This window comes from Porites lutea, chromosome 13, assembly GCF_958299795.1.
Source record: "Porites lutea chromosome 13, jaPorLute2.1, whole genome shotgun sequence".
NCBI lineage: Eukaryota > Metazoa > Cnidaria > Anthozoa > Scleractinia > Poritidae > Porites > Porites lutea.
The window spans coordinates 20,629,519-20,646,558 of NC_133213.1; the positions used below are offsets into that span (position 1 = coordinate 20,629,519).

At 38.0% G+C, this 17,040-nt stretch overlaps 2 protein-coding genes across 3 annotated transcripts in view; one reads left to right on the forward strand and one right to left on the reverse strand.

The window, feature by feature from the left end:
• Positions 1–514: 514 nt before the first annotated feature.
• On the forward strand, positions 515–2,138 carry LOC140923232 (forkhead box protein D2-like). Its single transcript, XM_073373318.1, has one exon. The coding sequence runs from the start codon at positions 771–773 to the stop codon at positions 1,716–1,718; it is 948 nt and encodes a 315-aa protein (XP_073229419.1). The 5' UTR covers positions 515–770; the 3' UTR covers positions 1,719–2,138.
• Positions 2,139–8,202: 6,064 nt separating this feature from the next.
• Positions 8,203–17,040, reverse strand: part of LOC140923126 (alpha-aminoadipic semialdehyde synthase, mitochondrial-like) — a 41,784-nt gene continuing 32,946 nt past the window's right edge. Inside the window, exons 21-24 of one of the 2 annotated variants that reach the window (XM_073373196.1) lie at positions 10,541–10,629; positions 9,379–9,446; positions 8,859–8,967; positions 8,203–8,715 (exon numbers count right to left, since the gene is read on the reverse strand). In XM_073373196.1, coding sequence (XP_073229297.1) covers positions 8,600–8,715; positions 8,859–8,967; positions 9,379–9,446; positions 10,541–10,629 — 382 coding nt within the window. In that variant the 3' untranslated portion in view covers positions 8,203–8,599. The remainder of the gene's footprint in view (positions 8,716–8,858; positions 8,968–9,378; positions 9,447–10,540; positions 10,630–17,040) is intronic. The other variant, XR_012164130.1, reaches the window with a different exon arrangement.

A 17,040-nucleotide genomic window follows, 5' to 3' on the forward strand; every position in this document is an offset into this window, starting at 1 on the left:
ACCTAACACTGATTAAGTGTTACCAGCCTTTTCTCTAGCAAACGTAACTTCAATTTCCTTTACTTCGTTACGCCAGTTCTTCAGGCAGTGTGCATTACAATGGCCGTTCTGCCCTTCCAGCCGTGAAGAAAAGCCCAGCTGTCAACTTTTTATAAACACGTCTTGGCCCTTATCACCCAAGTAGGTTGACTTTGCCTCTTAATTCCTTAGATGAAAGGCTAAGTGTTACAGTTCAAACATAAGCCCCATCAAGATGTGTTTTTCTATATGAACATCTCTTTGACAGTTTTTCCGACGTATTTTGGCTATTTTTTATTGATTTTTATTGTTATTTTGGTTGATGCTAGAAGTATGATTGCTGATAACCGTTCGCTTGCCTAACAGTAGGTTTATCAAAGCTTCATCTGACGCAACCCAGCAGGCTACCAATTAGTTTCCTAAGGGTAATAGAGTGATACGGCAATGCTAAGGTGTCTGATCCTTACGATTCAGAACTGCAAGCTCCCAGAAACGCTTCGGTAAGTATGAACGCCGCAAGGTACGGAGATAAATCAATTCGACCGCTATTTCATATACAAATTAGCAGCGCATCTGTCGCTTGGCGTTTCCTAACCCCCTGCTATGAGCATCAATGCGGTTATGCCTAATAAGAAAGAAGCTCGACCCATAAAGACTTTGGCACATTAAAACTACATAAGTTGTCAACAACAGCCCCACGAGTTAAGATCTCGTTTACTTGGTTTGAAAGGTCTCACAATTAAAGCTACGAAATGTTTAGCATTCACTCCGGCCGCCACGAGGAAAACAGCCTTGATGTCAGCAACTACAGGTTTCCTTGCAAGGAAGATGAACGAAATTTCAGACAGTTGCCGCTTTCACGACTAGAAACACAGACAAACCTGTTAAGCAGAGCGATGTCCAAAGATGCAAAGGTGGAGTCCTCGAAAGGGCAGACGGTTCGGAAGAAAACAAGGAGTATCAGTAGTAGCGAAGATGAAGATGAAGATCAAGATAGCACCAGGGAGTCCAAAGAATCTCGCAATCTCAGTGAAACCTTTGTGGCTGTAATAGCTCAGGGTATATTAAGCGTACCTTCAAAACGGATGACCCTTAGTTCGATCTACAACTTCATCTCTAAACGATTTCCACACTTCGACAAAGAAAAGGGCCCCGGCTGGAGAAACAGTGTACGCCATAATCTATCCAGTAATGACTGTTTCGTCAAGGCGAGCAGAGCAGAGAATGGAAAGGGCCATTACTGGATGATCCACCCAAAAGATTTACCCGAGTTCTCAAAAGGAAACTATCGAAGACCTAGAAAACCAAGAAGACCACGCTGCAGTCATTCCCTGAGCTGTGCCACAGACAGAGGCTTGCTTGGACTGCCAATATCTGCAAGCTTATTCCCGTATCCCCACAAGCCGCCTTCTAGTTTAGACTTTTCCAAGCCTCATTCTCCTGAGACTTTTTCACGTCCATTTGGAGTAACATCTCCTAGGTATGAATACTTCAGTCGCGCAGAGCCAGAGGCGCCTCGCTACCCCCTAAACCAGTTCCAAGGATTCTCAACTCCACCTCCACCGTACGGTTTCCTTTGGCAAGACAACTCAGCCTTCAGGAATTACAGTACGCGTTTACAATCGTCTACCTTTCATCCGTGCTTGTACATGTCTCCAGTAGCACAGAAGGACAATGTAATGGGAATTAATTATGCTTAGAACTGCACAATCTAGATATTTACTGAATAATATAAGAAAGAGTTAAGCTTGTAACTACGCCTATTTTGAAAGAGAACGATTAGAGTCCTCAGTGAATTTGGCGGGAGGAAGACTTTAGAGACACGTTCATCGTGAGGAACAATGAAAGAATGCTGATTCTAGACACTAGACCACAGACAATAAATCGTTTTATAATTAAAAAAAATAGATCACTGAAAATTGAACTTTGTTTAACGTAGATTTCGGAGATTTTTCAAATATCGTCTAACTTGTACAGAACGAATGCCACGCCATTTCGTTAGGTCATTAGACATCGTAGTGTACTGACCGTTTGAACATCACAAACATCACCAATAAAATCTAGTTTGTTTTAATTTTATCGTAATTTCATTGTATCCTGTTAAAGCATGAAAAACCAACCTGAATGGAAGATTTATTACCAAGTGTAAAGAGAGAAAAATTCATTTTAGTTTTCACCGGTTTGGCTGTGAAGTCAAACTAATAGTCACTTTTTTTTATCTTGAAGAAATATCGTTACATTCAATGACTCTATAATGAAGTTTATAGTTGTAATTTAGAAGGATAATAAATCACTACTTTTACAGTACATTGCTCTGTGGTTTCTGTTCACTGTTCATCAGGGTTACCAAGACAAAATTTTTCAAATCTTATTTTTAACGTTATGCTCAAATGTATTCAGGAGCGTTGATTGAAAAAATGGGTGCACTTGAAATGCGTTAAACAAGGGGCTATTATAGATTATTTGATAACACGTTGTCGTATTTCCAAAGTGCCAGAGGTGTTTGTGGACTTAAATGTTACGTGGGGCGGCAAGAACAGAGGAAATCACTGCCGCGAGTCATCGAGCACAACGTGGTCTTAGAACGTTTGGCGTTGACAAATAAGCGTTTCGCGCCAGACTACTTCTCGTTAAAACAACATGGTGGCCGCTTTCAGCGTGGATAAAAAGAGTGTTTATATGTTTACAAAATAAATGGCCGTGTTGACATCGCCGTTTCAAATAATTACTTAATATTGACTTGAAAACACAATGCCGGCGGTGATAGAAGATCATAGAAGTCATGAATGACACAAAGGTTCCATTATTAGCAACAGTGAGAGGGTATGAAAAACCAAAACAAACACTCGAGGCGATCTGTTCATATTGTAATGCAAATTGCTCTCATAAGCGGATTAGATTAATAAATGCAGTTAACTGATCGTCAATAGTGATTTTAGATCCGTGCCATGATCTGCCGTGTGGCGCGTTAAGAGTCAGAAATACAGACTTTACAAGAAATCATCCCCTTTAAGTGCAATAACCTTCACCGCAAACAAAATACGCAATGTAACTGGTAATCTATACACGTGGTGCGAGGGATTGAAAACAAACGCTTTTTTGTTTAACAAAAGAAAAGTAAACACATGAAATGTCTAAAACAATTAATTTTCAGTCAGCGAATCCGCGCCAAAGAATCAAACCATAAAATAGAAATGACGTTAAAACGTTTTTTTGTCCTTTTTGGCCAATTCTTCTGTGTGCCAAGGGCAGATAAAAACTTCTAAACCATGAGAAAAATTTCTAATAAATGCTAAGGTATATAAGCTGCTCGCTTTTGTAAAGCCTGGCGGCGATTTTGATTTTCCCAAGATCATCAACAGAGATCAAAAGTTTGCTTATGATGTTGGTTTAAGTGATGAAACCAATTTACTAGTTAACCCTAAGGCGAGGTTGTCGTGTATGCAAATGTTTAAGAAAAATGAGAAGATTCCTTAAAACGATAAAAACTGTGTGAAATAAAACTTTGAGAATAACTTAAAATGAAATAAAACAAACTGAATTATACTGCAAAACTGGCCGGTGTTCAATAAGAAAGTCGAGGTAACGTTCGCTGTTTATTGTTATGAGAGTTAGAGTTAGTTTGACTGTTCAACGTTTATTGTAAAAGAAAAGTTTCGCTTCTTTTTGTTTGCTTTAACTCCGTGGAGAAATGTTGATACTCTTAAGAGTGGGCAAAAGCATTAAACTCCGCAGCTGTGTCTTCAGTGATCTGAAACACATAATCGCCGATATTACCATTGCCATTCGACCCCCCTCCGTTGCAACCGGACGCATTTTAAAGTAATTGCAATATCTATATAAGCAGGGGGTACAATAAATGAGTGTTCATCGACATTTTCTTAAGGAAAGACAATACTTTTCAATGAAACCGTTTAACCTGCTTTTTACATTATCGTCTAATAATGTGATTGTTTATAAGTCCAAAGGTACGAATGCCTTGTGTACAATTTGTAAAGCCTCCGGTTTCGTTCGTTCTATTAGTTCATCCATACTCCAGTATTAAGTCCGTCATTGGCCTGGTGTTAATGACCCAATTTGTTTATTAAACAGTAACTTTTCCCACGGTTTTGTGTGGTGTTTACATTTTAATATGATTATAATATACAGTTTGATGTTTAAGTTAAAGGTTTCTCGGCAAATTCCAAGGTATAGACGCTAGCCAGTACCACAAACGGAATTAAGAACTTAAAAGTCACCACACCGACCAATCAAATCAAATCAATCATAGAGCGGTTTTCACTTGACTGTCGTAAAACCAAAACCAAAGTAAATACACTAGCCAACCAAAGGGCGTAGTAAAACCAAAACCAAACCAATTCCTCAATTACTTTCGACAGTCAAGTGAAAACCGCTCTATCTGATGAAACAGCTGATCAAACGATAACTTAGGTTTGACCTAAGGTGCTGTGCCCCCCCCCGGTGCTGTGAAATTTGCTAAAGCAGCGCCCGCCATTCCTCTGATTATACAACGTTTTACATTTTTCTCTCCAGAAAAATTCGATTTACGGTGAGATACGTCGTTCAGTGAAACTGTTTTAATCCTCTTTAGCCGGCAAAGTTTTGTGCTATGAAGTACTACTACGCACGCGCAAATCATTAGGAGTAATTATACGATAGCACTCACTGGCTGCTCTCACAGACACAGGGGGGGGGGGGGGGGGGTCGGGGTCGGGGTTGGCTGCTGTAAGTGGTGAAGCTTTTTCATTAAACTTTCTTGGAAAAGACTCCTTCGCTACACAACGGTAAAAGAAGTGGGGGGGGGGGGGAGTTGTTTATGAACTTATCTCCATATACTGAGGGAAGATGTTTGTATGAGAAAAGAAAGGACCTGAGGACTTCACGAAGACGAAGTAGCAGAAGCGATATGTATGTCCTTGAGGATAGTGGACAATTAGCTTGCCATTTAAATAATAATAATAATAAAATTAAATAAAAATAATAATAATAATAATAATAATAATAATAATAATAATAATAATAATAATAATAATAATAATAATAATAAAGTAAAAGAAGGAGTTCAAGTAAGAGCGTTACTTATGAAGTTAGAGCGCTTGACCTTGGAGTATGGCCATTTAATTGTTATGTACGGCCCCTTGTGAGGTTAAACAGACAAAAAGAGTTTTCCCAGAGGCGAAACAAGGTTTACTTAACATGTCGGCCTTGAAATGTTGACACGCCTTAGCGTTCAACTACCCTTTAATGCTACTTTCCAGGATTTTTCCGCTGACTTTTGATATTTTAGCAATCATCTCAACACCTTAGCGAGGCGTCCAAATGCTTACTTCTCGCTTTATTATTATTGTTTACGAAGAAAATGCAGCTGCTATTTTGTTCGCAAATCAATCAATCAATCAATGTGTATTTGCCCCATTGATTCAAAAAATTAATTTACAGAAAGCTCAAAGCTCTCAAAAACCTTTAATGCTCTTACAAGAAGGGCCTCTAACCAAGCACTGTTTCCCTAAGACAGGAAGATAGTTAAACAAAATACGAGTATAGATATTTCGAGAATGGCTGTCGGATAAGAGCGTAAAGAGCACGAGACAATTCCGAGAGGCGACCAGGGATATGATCAACGAATTTAAAAGTCAAATAAATAAGTGCATTAAACTGGTGATGCCTTTTACGTAGCTTTTTTGGAATGGGAAATTACGAGGATTTTTAAACAGCAAACATAATAAAACTGACTTACATCGCAGTCAACTCGCTGTTCAATCAACAGATAGAAAGCAAAAAATACAATCTATACGGCGGCCTCTTCACAAGAGCCACTATTTCAATACATCCCTGCAAACGTCTTGTCTTGACCTCTACACGAAGGTGAAGGAAGTCGTTACGAAAATGTTCGACTGTGTTAGCAAAATGAAAAAAGAATAAATACATAAATAAATAAATTCTTAGTTATCTTTCGCAGATTTGTTTCAGGCTTTCTCTGCGATGATCTTTGCTAAAGCTTTCTCCCGCAGTTCAAGTGTATGAAGTTTCATGCATTCACTTTCATATGAATGCCAAAGGATTCAGAATAAATTAACGCAACCAGTTGTTTATATAGCGTTTCCTTTATGAAATACAAATTATACCATATCCTAGATAGCCACGTGGAATATTCATAAATATTTTATAAATTAATGATATAAATGAAAGATTTCCAGTCTTTTATTTCTCTTTTATAATTTACTACCTTAGAAAAATACATGTGATGTATGGAGCTGAAACCGACAGCCACTTTAAAAGTAAAGCGTCAAATGCGTGCATGTATAAGGGAAAAAAAACTTTGAGGGAACTTATGACCAACGCAGTAAAGCAACCTCGTTTGCAAACATTAATAATAAGTGATAACTCTTACCAGTAAATTTTTATCAAAGTGCAATTACCGCGCTAGTCAGATTGGTTTTCGCCAACAGAAACTAATCTAACACCAGCTGAGAAAGCTAATTGAGCTTTGTTGCTGAACCGCCATGTTCGCGAACGGTAATCTACCTCACGTGCAATCCCTACAGGGGTACTGTAAACAGCAAAAAGAGCCCCCTTAGGAGGAAGGGAGGCGGAGCGTATGTCACGGGTCTGAAATTCAAAAAAATCAATTCGGATAGGGCTGGTGATTTCAGCGCAATTTCTGTAACGAAGTGAAGTCGCGACCCGTCCATATTGAAACTGGGTCGTCACATATAGGACACTTTTCTGCCACTCCGGTGCGATGTTCGATGTGTGTGAGACACTTATTCCATTTCTGAGCCGTTGCCATTCATACTTTACCCGGATAGCTTTTCATGTTGACACGAAAAGCTAGTCGCTGGCTATTTCTGAATGCAGAATTTGGTACTCAATAACCAAAGCGAGTCAATCAGCTTCCTTTTGACTTCAAGAGTGCTACTAAAAACAAATTTCCATAACTTAATACAGGTGGAATTACGGTGAGGACACTCAAACCCGGAAACTTGGTAGACGAATGTCCAATCACAATTTTTTGTTGTTTTTTTGTCTGTTTATGGTTTGGGTTTTGCGAACGGACTAACAACATTCATAAATTTCAGGGCTGTTTCCTGCGATGTCAGGTAAGTTCAAAGTTTTTAACCGTTACATAGTTGAACCTTGAATTTTATTGGTCCGTTTGCAGAAAAAAAAAATGAGAATCTTTTGTTTTCAGAAAACGTTGTGATCAGACAATCTTCTCAAAATGTCCCAGTTTGAGTGTCCGCACCGTAAGGTGTCAGTGATATATGGAAAACGAACCTTTTCACTATAGAATAGAAAAGCACTTTTATTACCAAAGGCAAAATGCAAGCGCTATGCACCTTAATATTTACCAGCTAGCTTTTACAATAAACAAATTTGTTTTTTTTTTACAAGAAATACAACATTCACTGAGTATTTACTTGAATAAAACATGTTACAACAGTTTTGCTTTGCTAGAAAGCATTACGAATTTCTTCCATTTCGATTACAGACACACAGTATTTTCAACAAGCGCGAAAAGCCATGCACCTTTAGGTACTATGGCGAAATAAATACGGGTGGACTTTGAGACATACTTGGCTCACTTCGGTTCTAACCTATTGTAGTTCGGAGCTACATAATAATTAAAAACATATTTTTAAAAATGCTATTTTTTTTCATAATTCCCTACAAAAAGAGAAAAAAAATCGTAACTGCAACTTTTTATACCTAGCATTACTTATCGTATAATCAATAGCAACCACGTTGACAATTCTCTTGGTATGATGCATAAATAACAGAACATAAAATAACATGGAAATAACATGCCACAATTATCAATTATCACAATTATCGCTTAAAAGACGTTGAAAAATCTTCTTTACACAATCCACGTTCAATGATGGCAAAATATTGGACGGAAATAAAGGTTTTCCCAGTTCATAATATATACAGTCTGTAGTGACATCTACACCCATTTGGTCAAGCCATTCTAATCTGCCATTCAACACTTACAGAAGTGTGTAAAGAAAGTTTCGGAAACAGTCCAAACAGAGCCAGTCAGCCATATCTAAATTCAGTGGCGGATCTAGTCTGCTACACAGCCGTTTTTAGAGTCGTCACGCAACGCTCCTCCCCACTAGTGGGGAGGAGCGTTGCGTGACAACATTAAAAACGGCTGTGTAGCAGACTAGGGCGGATCCAGACCTTTCTCGTTTTCCGGCGACCGACCGTCGCAGATCTCAGGCATCCCCTCGCAGAGAGAATTGAGGGAAGAGATTAAAAAAAACAAATCAAGGATGACGGAAAGGTGTGTCATCAAATACGATTGCGTACGCAACAAATACTTCACTTAGTAATGTTGCAAACTATAGTTTATCCACGTATTGCAACAGAAATAACGTACCGCATTAAATTAGCTATTAACGGTAAGATTGCGGGTACATCGCGCAAAGTAAGAAGCACAGTTCTGAAGTTCCCGGCGTAAATTTCAGCATATTACTCAGTACCTTTTCTCCAACTTTGATTGTGAAGCTTAATATCAGACAACATCAACGAAGGGAAACGCAAATGAAAGGGAATCGCCTCACCATTTTGCTTGTCATAAAACTGTTGTGGTCATCTGGCTTTGTATTCCTTCTGCTCTAAGTCGTGTAAGAAGAGGTTTGTAAATCTCACGATTTAGCGGAAGGACAACGCCTGTGGCTTTCAAGTCTCCTGTTGTGGCAAAACAAAAATATAAGAGGTAGACATTTGTTTTAACAATGGTAGTATTCATACCATGCAAAGATATCCAAGAGGTCTGACAAGATTGATAAATAAATAAATAGATAAAAAAATTAATAAACTCTTCGACTCACCGTCTAGCATCATTTTCGTTGCAATAGCCACAGGGAGGCCAACTGTGCGCGCCATAGCTGAGTGACCATCTTTCTCTCCGTGGCAAATCATGTCAATACGGCGGTTTTCCTGTTAACAAAAGGACGCTGGTAACTAAGGAGAATTCGAGCTCTAAAAGTAATATTATAGATTTGTAAACAGATGTTGGCACGGATTATTTCTTCACGAGAGTTTCAATAAATAAATATGTAAAGAAATTAACAAGGAACAAACAAACAAACAGGACAAATAATGCTTTGAACTTCTCCAAGTGACAGTACTGAGCAACAGCGAAAACCCCAACCTAAAGGAACACAACTCCCATCAAAAAAACTTTCAACACTTCCGATTTTTTGGAATGCACAGTGTAAACCCCTTACCATCTTGCACAGTTGTTAAAAAGTGCAGTTAAGCTTGAGTGATTTTTGTTTTTTTATTATTTAAACGTAGGATGTAAGCAGGATGTGACCAGTAACAATGACCACAACTTCATGTATTTACCTGGGTCTTGTCAGTCATTTCCACAGTGATGTCATGTTGAAGCAAAACCAGATCCCTTTCTCCTTCCCCTAAGAGAAAAGTATTTCCTTATAACTGAATGATTTCTGGTTCACAGCGGTCAAACGAGTGAAATGTGCAAAAGTTAAGCGAAGTTCAAAGTTAAGGTTTGCTACTTTCACTATCGAAAGTTTAAGGTAATACCAACATCCTGTTAGTTTACTAAACTTTTTAAAAGTTTACTAAAAAAGTTCTAAGTGATTTAAAACCGATGCTGACGTTATTATCGACGCCATTTTCAAACATGATTCTCTTTTAGCGCGAAGCGTTTTCAGCGAAAAAAACTCAAAATTTTGAGAAAAATGGAAAGATAGTTATGCTGACTAACTGATTTATACATCTTTGCCCATTTTTCTCTAACTGGTAAATGAAATCCCAACAATAAAAAACTAAAATAACGATTTAGACGTTTGACCGCGGTGGTGATTTCTCGACCCCTCACTGGTTCATAACAGACCTTATTCACGATACCCGCCATCTTTGCACGCGCTCAAGGACTGATGGGATAATAACAATATCACGTCGTTTCTCAAGGGGAAAACAAGTGATAAACCAACCAATGCAAGAGATCGCGGGCGAGTTTGTTTGGTCTATACACCAGATAATGAAGAAAGACGGTAATGGCAAATTATGAGTGGAAGTGATCATTGTTTCTTGTCTGAAAGCAGTAGCGTCCGTAGATGTTCTCACAGCTAGCAACACTGACGTAAAATTATCCGAAACTCGAACTGTACGTTTTTCAAGACTAAAATCGTCGTCTCGTTTTGAGAGAACAAACAACACGACCATGATTACTCGTCTTAACAAATTTTATCACTTGTTTGCCCTCCTGAGAAACCACGTGACATTGCTTTTATCCCACCAATGCTAAAGGGCAAAGCAAAGATGGCGGAATCGTAAAAAAAGTTTTGTTAGACCATGAAAAATAGTAGTGATGGCGCGATTTGTTTTTCTGCCTCTTACCCTGTATAGAAAACTGACTTTTGTGATGAGTGGAGAAAAATAAGCGTTGATTGTAGATATAGCAATAAGGAAAACAAAAACGAGGCTAATTTCTTGTCAGGCCATGAAACAAAAGCCACTAACACAGAAAATGTTTTCCTACCATAAGCAAGTTTCTTTGTCAGGTACAGACAAAGTGTGTCCAGAGGCGTTTTTTGTTGCAGAACGGGTTCGTCAGACAAGAGGCCCAGGCTGTAAATAAATGATTGTCGTCAATTTAGAAAGCAACAAAAATAGCCTACTACTCAGACGTTCTCACGGCTTCGTCACGCCTTTCTTACTCACGTGACGAACCATAAGAACGTCTGCGAGGGAAGCTACAACAAAAACAACGAAAATACTTTTAAAGCTTAATGTTCTAAATAAGTGAACGCGATGAAATGTCCGGGAGAGATTTTTCACCAACCCTCAAATATAAACGTGCGCATGCCCTCGCTTGGGTGAGACCGCTATAAATAGTATACTAGCTGGAAAAAAATAAACATATCGAGGGAATGGAAACAACATAGACACATTGCGTAGCCGGATATAAACAAAACATATCCGTCGACTGAAACAAGTCGTTTGGGTTTAGCGAAAAACAGCAACAAAATATACCTTCCATAAACTAGCTTTGAGGGACAATATGTAAAGCCATAAGTTTCCGACAGCTAGAGCAAGAAAACTTTTATACTACGCCCAAAACAAAAGCAAAATAAACACAAACAACAAAGAAACAAATAAAGCCATTAACACCTTATGGACAAGTACAGAGAGCAACAAACCTTTAGCGAATTTTAAAACCATGGAACTTAAAAACGCTCGACAAAGTCAGGAAATTAGACTAAAATGCCCTGAAACATCTGCTCTGGAGCCACAAAAAAAATTATGAACATGTCAGGTCAGTCAGGGAGCAAAAAATTTTAATGAAATTTAAGTGCCTGAAAACACGCTCGACAGAGCCAGGAAACAAAAAATTGCCGTGAAACAACATCTGCTCTAGCCACAAAATACATTATGAACAAGCCAGGGAGTAACAAATTTTAGTAAAATTTGAGTCCCTGAACACACACTCGACTGAGTCAGGAAACAAAAAATTGCCGTGAAACAACATCTGCTCTGGGGCCCCAAAATACATTATGAACAAGTCAGGGAGAAACAAATTTTAGTGAAATTTAAGTCCCTTTAACAAACAAACGCTTGACAGAGTCAGAAAACGAAAATTGCCGTCAAACAAACTCTGCTCTGGAGCCACGAAATATATTATGAACAAGTCAGGGAGCAACAAATTTTAGTGAAATTTAAGTCCCTGAACACACGCTCGACAGACCCAGGAAACAAAATTTGCCGTGAAACAACAAAAGCTCTAAAGACACAAAATACAAAATATACGGTCAACAAGTCCAGCAAAATAAGTCTACTATGTAGAAACAAACACTCGACTGAGTAAAAAATACAACAATAAAAGCATAAGCCAAACAGCAGGGGCACCCAACGAGAATATAGTTCAAAACCACTTTAACATAACATTGTTAAACGTATTTTAGTATTTAAACGATAGATATAGGCATATTTTTATTCCCTAAAAATTTTTCATCTGTTCGGATTTCCTAGCTGAAAGTCTAGTGATCCGAAAATTATAGGGATCAAAAGTTACCTTTTCGAAAATTCCAGCCAGAATAAAGGCTCCCGAAAATTCTAGGTGACCTTTTTAGGGTAAAAATCCGTTAAAAATAGGCAATTAGACCATGTTTTAGATGTTCGAAAATCCTAGGAGAGGCAGGCAAGCAAGAAATTTTGCAACAACTGTTACGAAAATTCTAGATATCAAATCGTCTTCCGAACAGATATTTTTCCGAAAATTGTCGTTGGGTCCCCCTGAAACAGTAATGATAAATACTCGGAAACATAACAACACGTACCTGCAAAAATACCCAACGGTAATAGTAGCATGCTAGTAACGCACATTACGGAACACTTAATGCAAAAAACTTAAGCGGCACGAAGAACAAACGTTGAACAAAATACGCAAATGAAAAATCGAGACTTAAAATCGGCATGCGAAAAGCCAGCACAAACCGAACACACGGTTACACCCTCTTCTGATCGCAAAAAGATAAAACTTCTAACATTTGATAACTTGTTTCCGCCACTTCGACATTTTCGCGAAAACACGTGGTAGAGGACGACGGCTACCACGTTTTCCCGCCAAAATGACGTTGGTTCGCGCGTGAGCACTACTTAGTACTGAAATCCCGTACTCAATGTCGCACTCTTCTTAAAATCTAAAGGTCTCTAATGAAGACAATGGAAGCATGGTGTATGTTTGTTATATAGTCGCCTGACCGAGACCGCTGTAAATTAGGAGCTCAAATGTTAGCTGTGTTTTATCACGTTTGATTTTAACAAATTTTTGACGTAACTACAAAACGTTTGCATAAACCAATGACGTAAATTACAAAAATTTCTGTGTAAGAAATAAAGGAAATAAATATCTGGACTAAACACGCGGGTTACAAATATCGTCATCTCAGTCATCTTAAAAGTTAAAGAATTCTTTAAAGGGAATATCAAAATAACGAATGAGTCATTTAGATAAATAATAATAACAGTAATAATATATGATAGCAATTATAACAAATAAATAAATAAATAAATAAATAAGGGTGTGACTGAGCTTTGCGAAGATAATTTGCAATTACGAATTTTGAATCCGCGTTTCATTGGTTTATTAGGAACACAATACCATTCGTTTGACAAAAGCGGCATTACTTTCTTTAATCCTAAACTTTCTCGTTCTTATACTAAACAGCTGGTTAAGGTTATTTTTCGGATAAGTTATTGTTATCTGCTGCATAGAATTTTGAATTTGATTTTCATCCCTTAAATAGTGGCAGCAGTTGTTCGGTGCGGTGCAATAAATAACAAATACTAAATACATTTATATACAATAAATGAAAAAAGAGTAAAGGTCTTTCCCCTTTGTCTTATACTATGTTTTTCTTTACTTCATTTCATTTTATGTATTTTGTTTGTAAGCAATTCTTATCTTCTAGCGATGTAAAATACATTAAAAGTTAAACCATTTCAATTTGACTGACAAGTTTTAGTTTCGCTTTAACATCTTAAAATCACTATTGCCTTATAAATCTTCCTTGGACATTCTAATCTAGCGAAGATTAATTTTAAAACTTAGCCTCTGCCTCTGATTTTAAACTAAGCTTCTCTGTAAAACAAACTACTTTATCGGTCGAAACTGAAAAAAAACGAGCAAAACCGATTGCTTTGTAAATCCTCTAAGGGTATTTTTGGTTCCGAAGACTAATTTTTAAAGTCAGCCGGTTTTATTTACTTATGGAAATACATAGTTTACAAAAATTGATTCAAGGAAAAAGCAATATTTGGACAAAAATGAGAGTCTAGTAGTAATTATTCTGGAGTATAACGTGCAAACAGCCTAACTTTCCATCACAGACCAAGTCAATTTGATTGACAAGTTTTGGTTTCGTTTGTATTTTCTAAAATGACAATTACTTTATAAATCCCCTCTAGACATTGAAGCTGCCGAATGAGTGCTCATGCTTTTAAAGTAAGCCTGTTTTCTTTACTTATAGAAAAACAAAAGATAATTAATCCGTGGAAGGTTAATGGAGAGGTGGTGAGACGTCAAGTAGTCATGGTAGCAAAATTTCTGGAGATGAACAAACTTTTTTGACAGAGACAGCCATTTGCATTGTCGAATGATGGGCTACCGTTTTTTGTTTCTGAGTGCGAAAGTCAAACCTATCATTTTTTTTTCGTTTTTTTCAGCCATATTTGCTACGGTTTTCTTGAGGTCCAGAAATTTAGCTGCCATGGCAACGTGAGGTAACAATTTCTCTTCTCCATATAAAAAAATACACGATACAGCAGATACACGACATGAACACAAGTGAAACGGATCGGCAGGAAGGCACAGACCACTTAACCAAGGAAGCCTATGCGGTGTTTATCTTCATCACAGTCGCAAACGTTATAACTTGTCCTTTTACAACTCTTCTGAATGTACTGATCATAATCGCTGTAAAAACCAAATTATTTCTGAGAACCAAATCCAACATTGCACTGGCCTGTTTGGCTGTTACAGATGCCGTAATGGGCTTGATCGGACAACCTGTTTTTATCTCTTTGGTGGTTACACGTCTACAAGGGGACGACACTTTGAATCTGAAGCAAGCCGTTGTTAATGTTTTTATTTTAAGACTTTTAACTACGTCTTCACTATTTCACCTGGCTATGATAACCGTCGAACGCTACATAGCTATCAAGCATTCTTTGCGATACACAACCATCGTCACGGAAGTTCGCTTAATTTGTTCATCTGCTTTTCTTTGGATGATAGCATTTCTCCTGACGCTGCCTGCGATTCTTCAAAATAGTAACATGATGAGAAAAATTAGCAGTGTTACCATGGCGTCATGCCTGGCCATTATTGCGTTCTGTCAGGTTGTGCTTTACCGCGAGGCTCGTCGTCATCAAAGACAAACCATTGAGCAGCAAATTTCAATGGAAGTTAAACAAAGAAAGTTGAAGGAGAAGAAAGCTCTTAAAACGACAACAACTGTGCTCTTTTTCTTACTGTTGAATTACTCACCTCTCATATTCGTCCAAATACTTTTTAATATCTATATAATAGAGTCAGATAATTCACGCGACATTCTTACGCTTACAGCCATCTTTTCAGTTATAGCTAACTCGCTTGTAAACTCAATTATTTACTGTGTCAGAGTAAGACAGTTTCGAGTTGCGTTCATAGAACTGATATTTAGAAAAAGTCATGCGCAAGCTGAACATGAGCTGAACTCAGGTTTAAAACCCAGAAATTGTTAGCAGAGTTTTATTCACTGGAAGCCAAAATTATTAAAACTGATAGAATCGCAGTGGCATGATACAAAATCGACGGTATAGGCAGTCTTATAACCAAGTTTCCTTGTGGAATAAAGTTTGTCAGTAGCTGTCTTGTTGTCGTCAGCCCTGTATGTGTTCTGTAGTAGCCATTATGATAACGGGTAATTGATTAGCCTAAGGCCATATTCACTCTCAGCCCTTTAAGTCCCGATAGTGACCAACATCAATTTCCTCCTAACAATATCCATGTTGTCAAGAGAAATGATTATGAAAGTTAATAAAATGATCACCAAAGAAAAAATGCTTTGATCTATTATCAAACTCTCTCAACTATTTTTTTTAAGGAAATGTATGAAGGCCAGTATGGAGAATTTGTATGTGGATATCGGTGCTTTAGGGGTTAATATGCCAGATAGCTTTTGCGCCGGCATGAAAACCATACCGGATAGGCCTTCTGTTCTCACATAAGAGCGGTGATTTCGGCGCGATTTCTGTAACGGAGCGAAGCTGCGCCGTGCCGATGTCTAAAGTGGACAGTCACATATCGGATAGGTGTTCACACTGCCACACGAAAAGAATTCGTTCCTTCGTTCGTTCGTTCGTTCGTCCGTCCGTCCCTCCGTGCATACCTAGTAGGGCTTCTGTTCTCACATAAGAACGGTGATTTCGGGGCGATTTCTGTAATGGAGCGAAGCTGCGCCATGCCAAGCTCTACAGTAAAGAGTCACATATCGGACAGGTGTTCACACTGCCACACGAAAAGCATTCGTTCTTTCGTTCGTTAGTCCGTCCGTCCATACCGGATAGGGCTTCTGTTTTCACATAAGAACGGTGATTTCGGCGCGATTTCTGTAACGAAGCGAAGCTGAGCCGACCCGATCTCTATAGTGGAGCCTCACATATCGGATAGGTGTTCACACTGCCACACGAAAAGCATTCGTTCGTTTGTTCGTTCGTTCGGTCGCTTGCTCGCTCGCTCGCTCAATCACTCACTCATTCATTCATTCATTTATTTTTGCCATTAACCACATACAAATACAACAATATACAGAACATTATAATACATTAAAGATAATATACACTATTCTAACTAAATTATTTCCAAAATTAAATGTTTAAAGTGGCAATGACAAGGAAGACTACATAGAAGCAGGGGGCTTATAAACTATAGGCTTCCTGGAACTATAGGGTAAACCATGCAAGTTTAGGGTAGTGAATGAAAATCTGGATTAATTTTTAAAAGTCAAGGAAAGAAAAGAAAGAGAAAAAAGAAAATGAAAAAAGAAAAGGTATGTAGCTCAACAAAGAGTATATTTGACTAAGAAAGAAGGGATTTATTTATATATTTTTATTTATTTTATTTTTATTTGCCACACAATACTTTCAAAAAAATATAGGAAAAGAAGAAAAAAAAAGAATTTGCGAGGAGACCTAACAGAAACTATAGGAGCTTATGAGAGATTAGGCCTCCTCGAACTACGGGTTAGAGCTGTTTCACATCAATTGAAGAAAAGATGGTCGAAGATGGAAAGATTTATGAACTGTTTTCATATTTACTCAATAATTTAATATTCATTTTTTTCTTAAAAGAGGAAAGGGATTGAGAGTTGATGACCTCGTTGTCAAGTGAATGAAAAAACTTAGGCCCTTGAAAAAAGGGCGAGAACTTCTTAGTGTTTGTACGACAATACGGTAGGCGGTAGGCCTGGGAATTTCTTGTATTGTAAGAGTGGAATT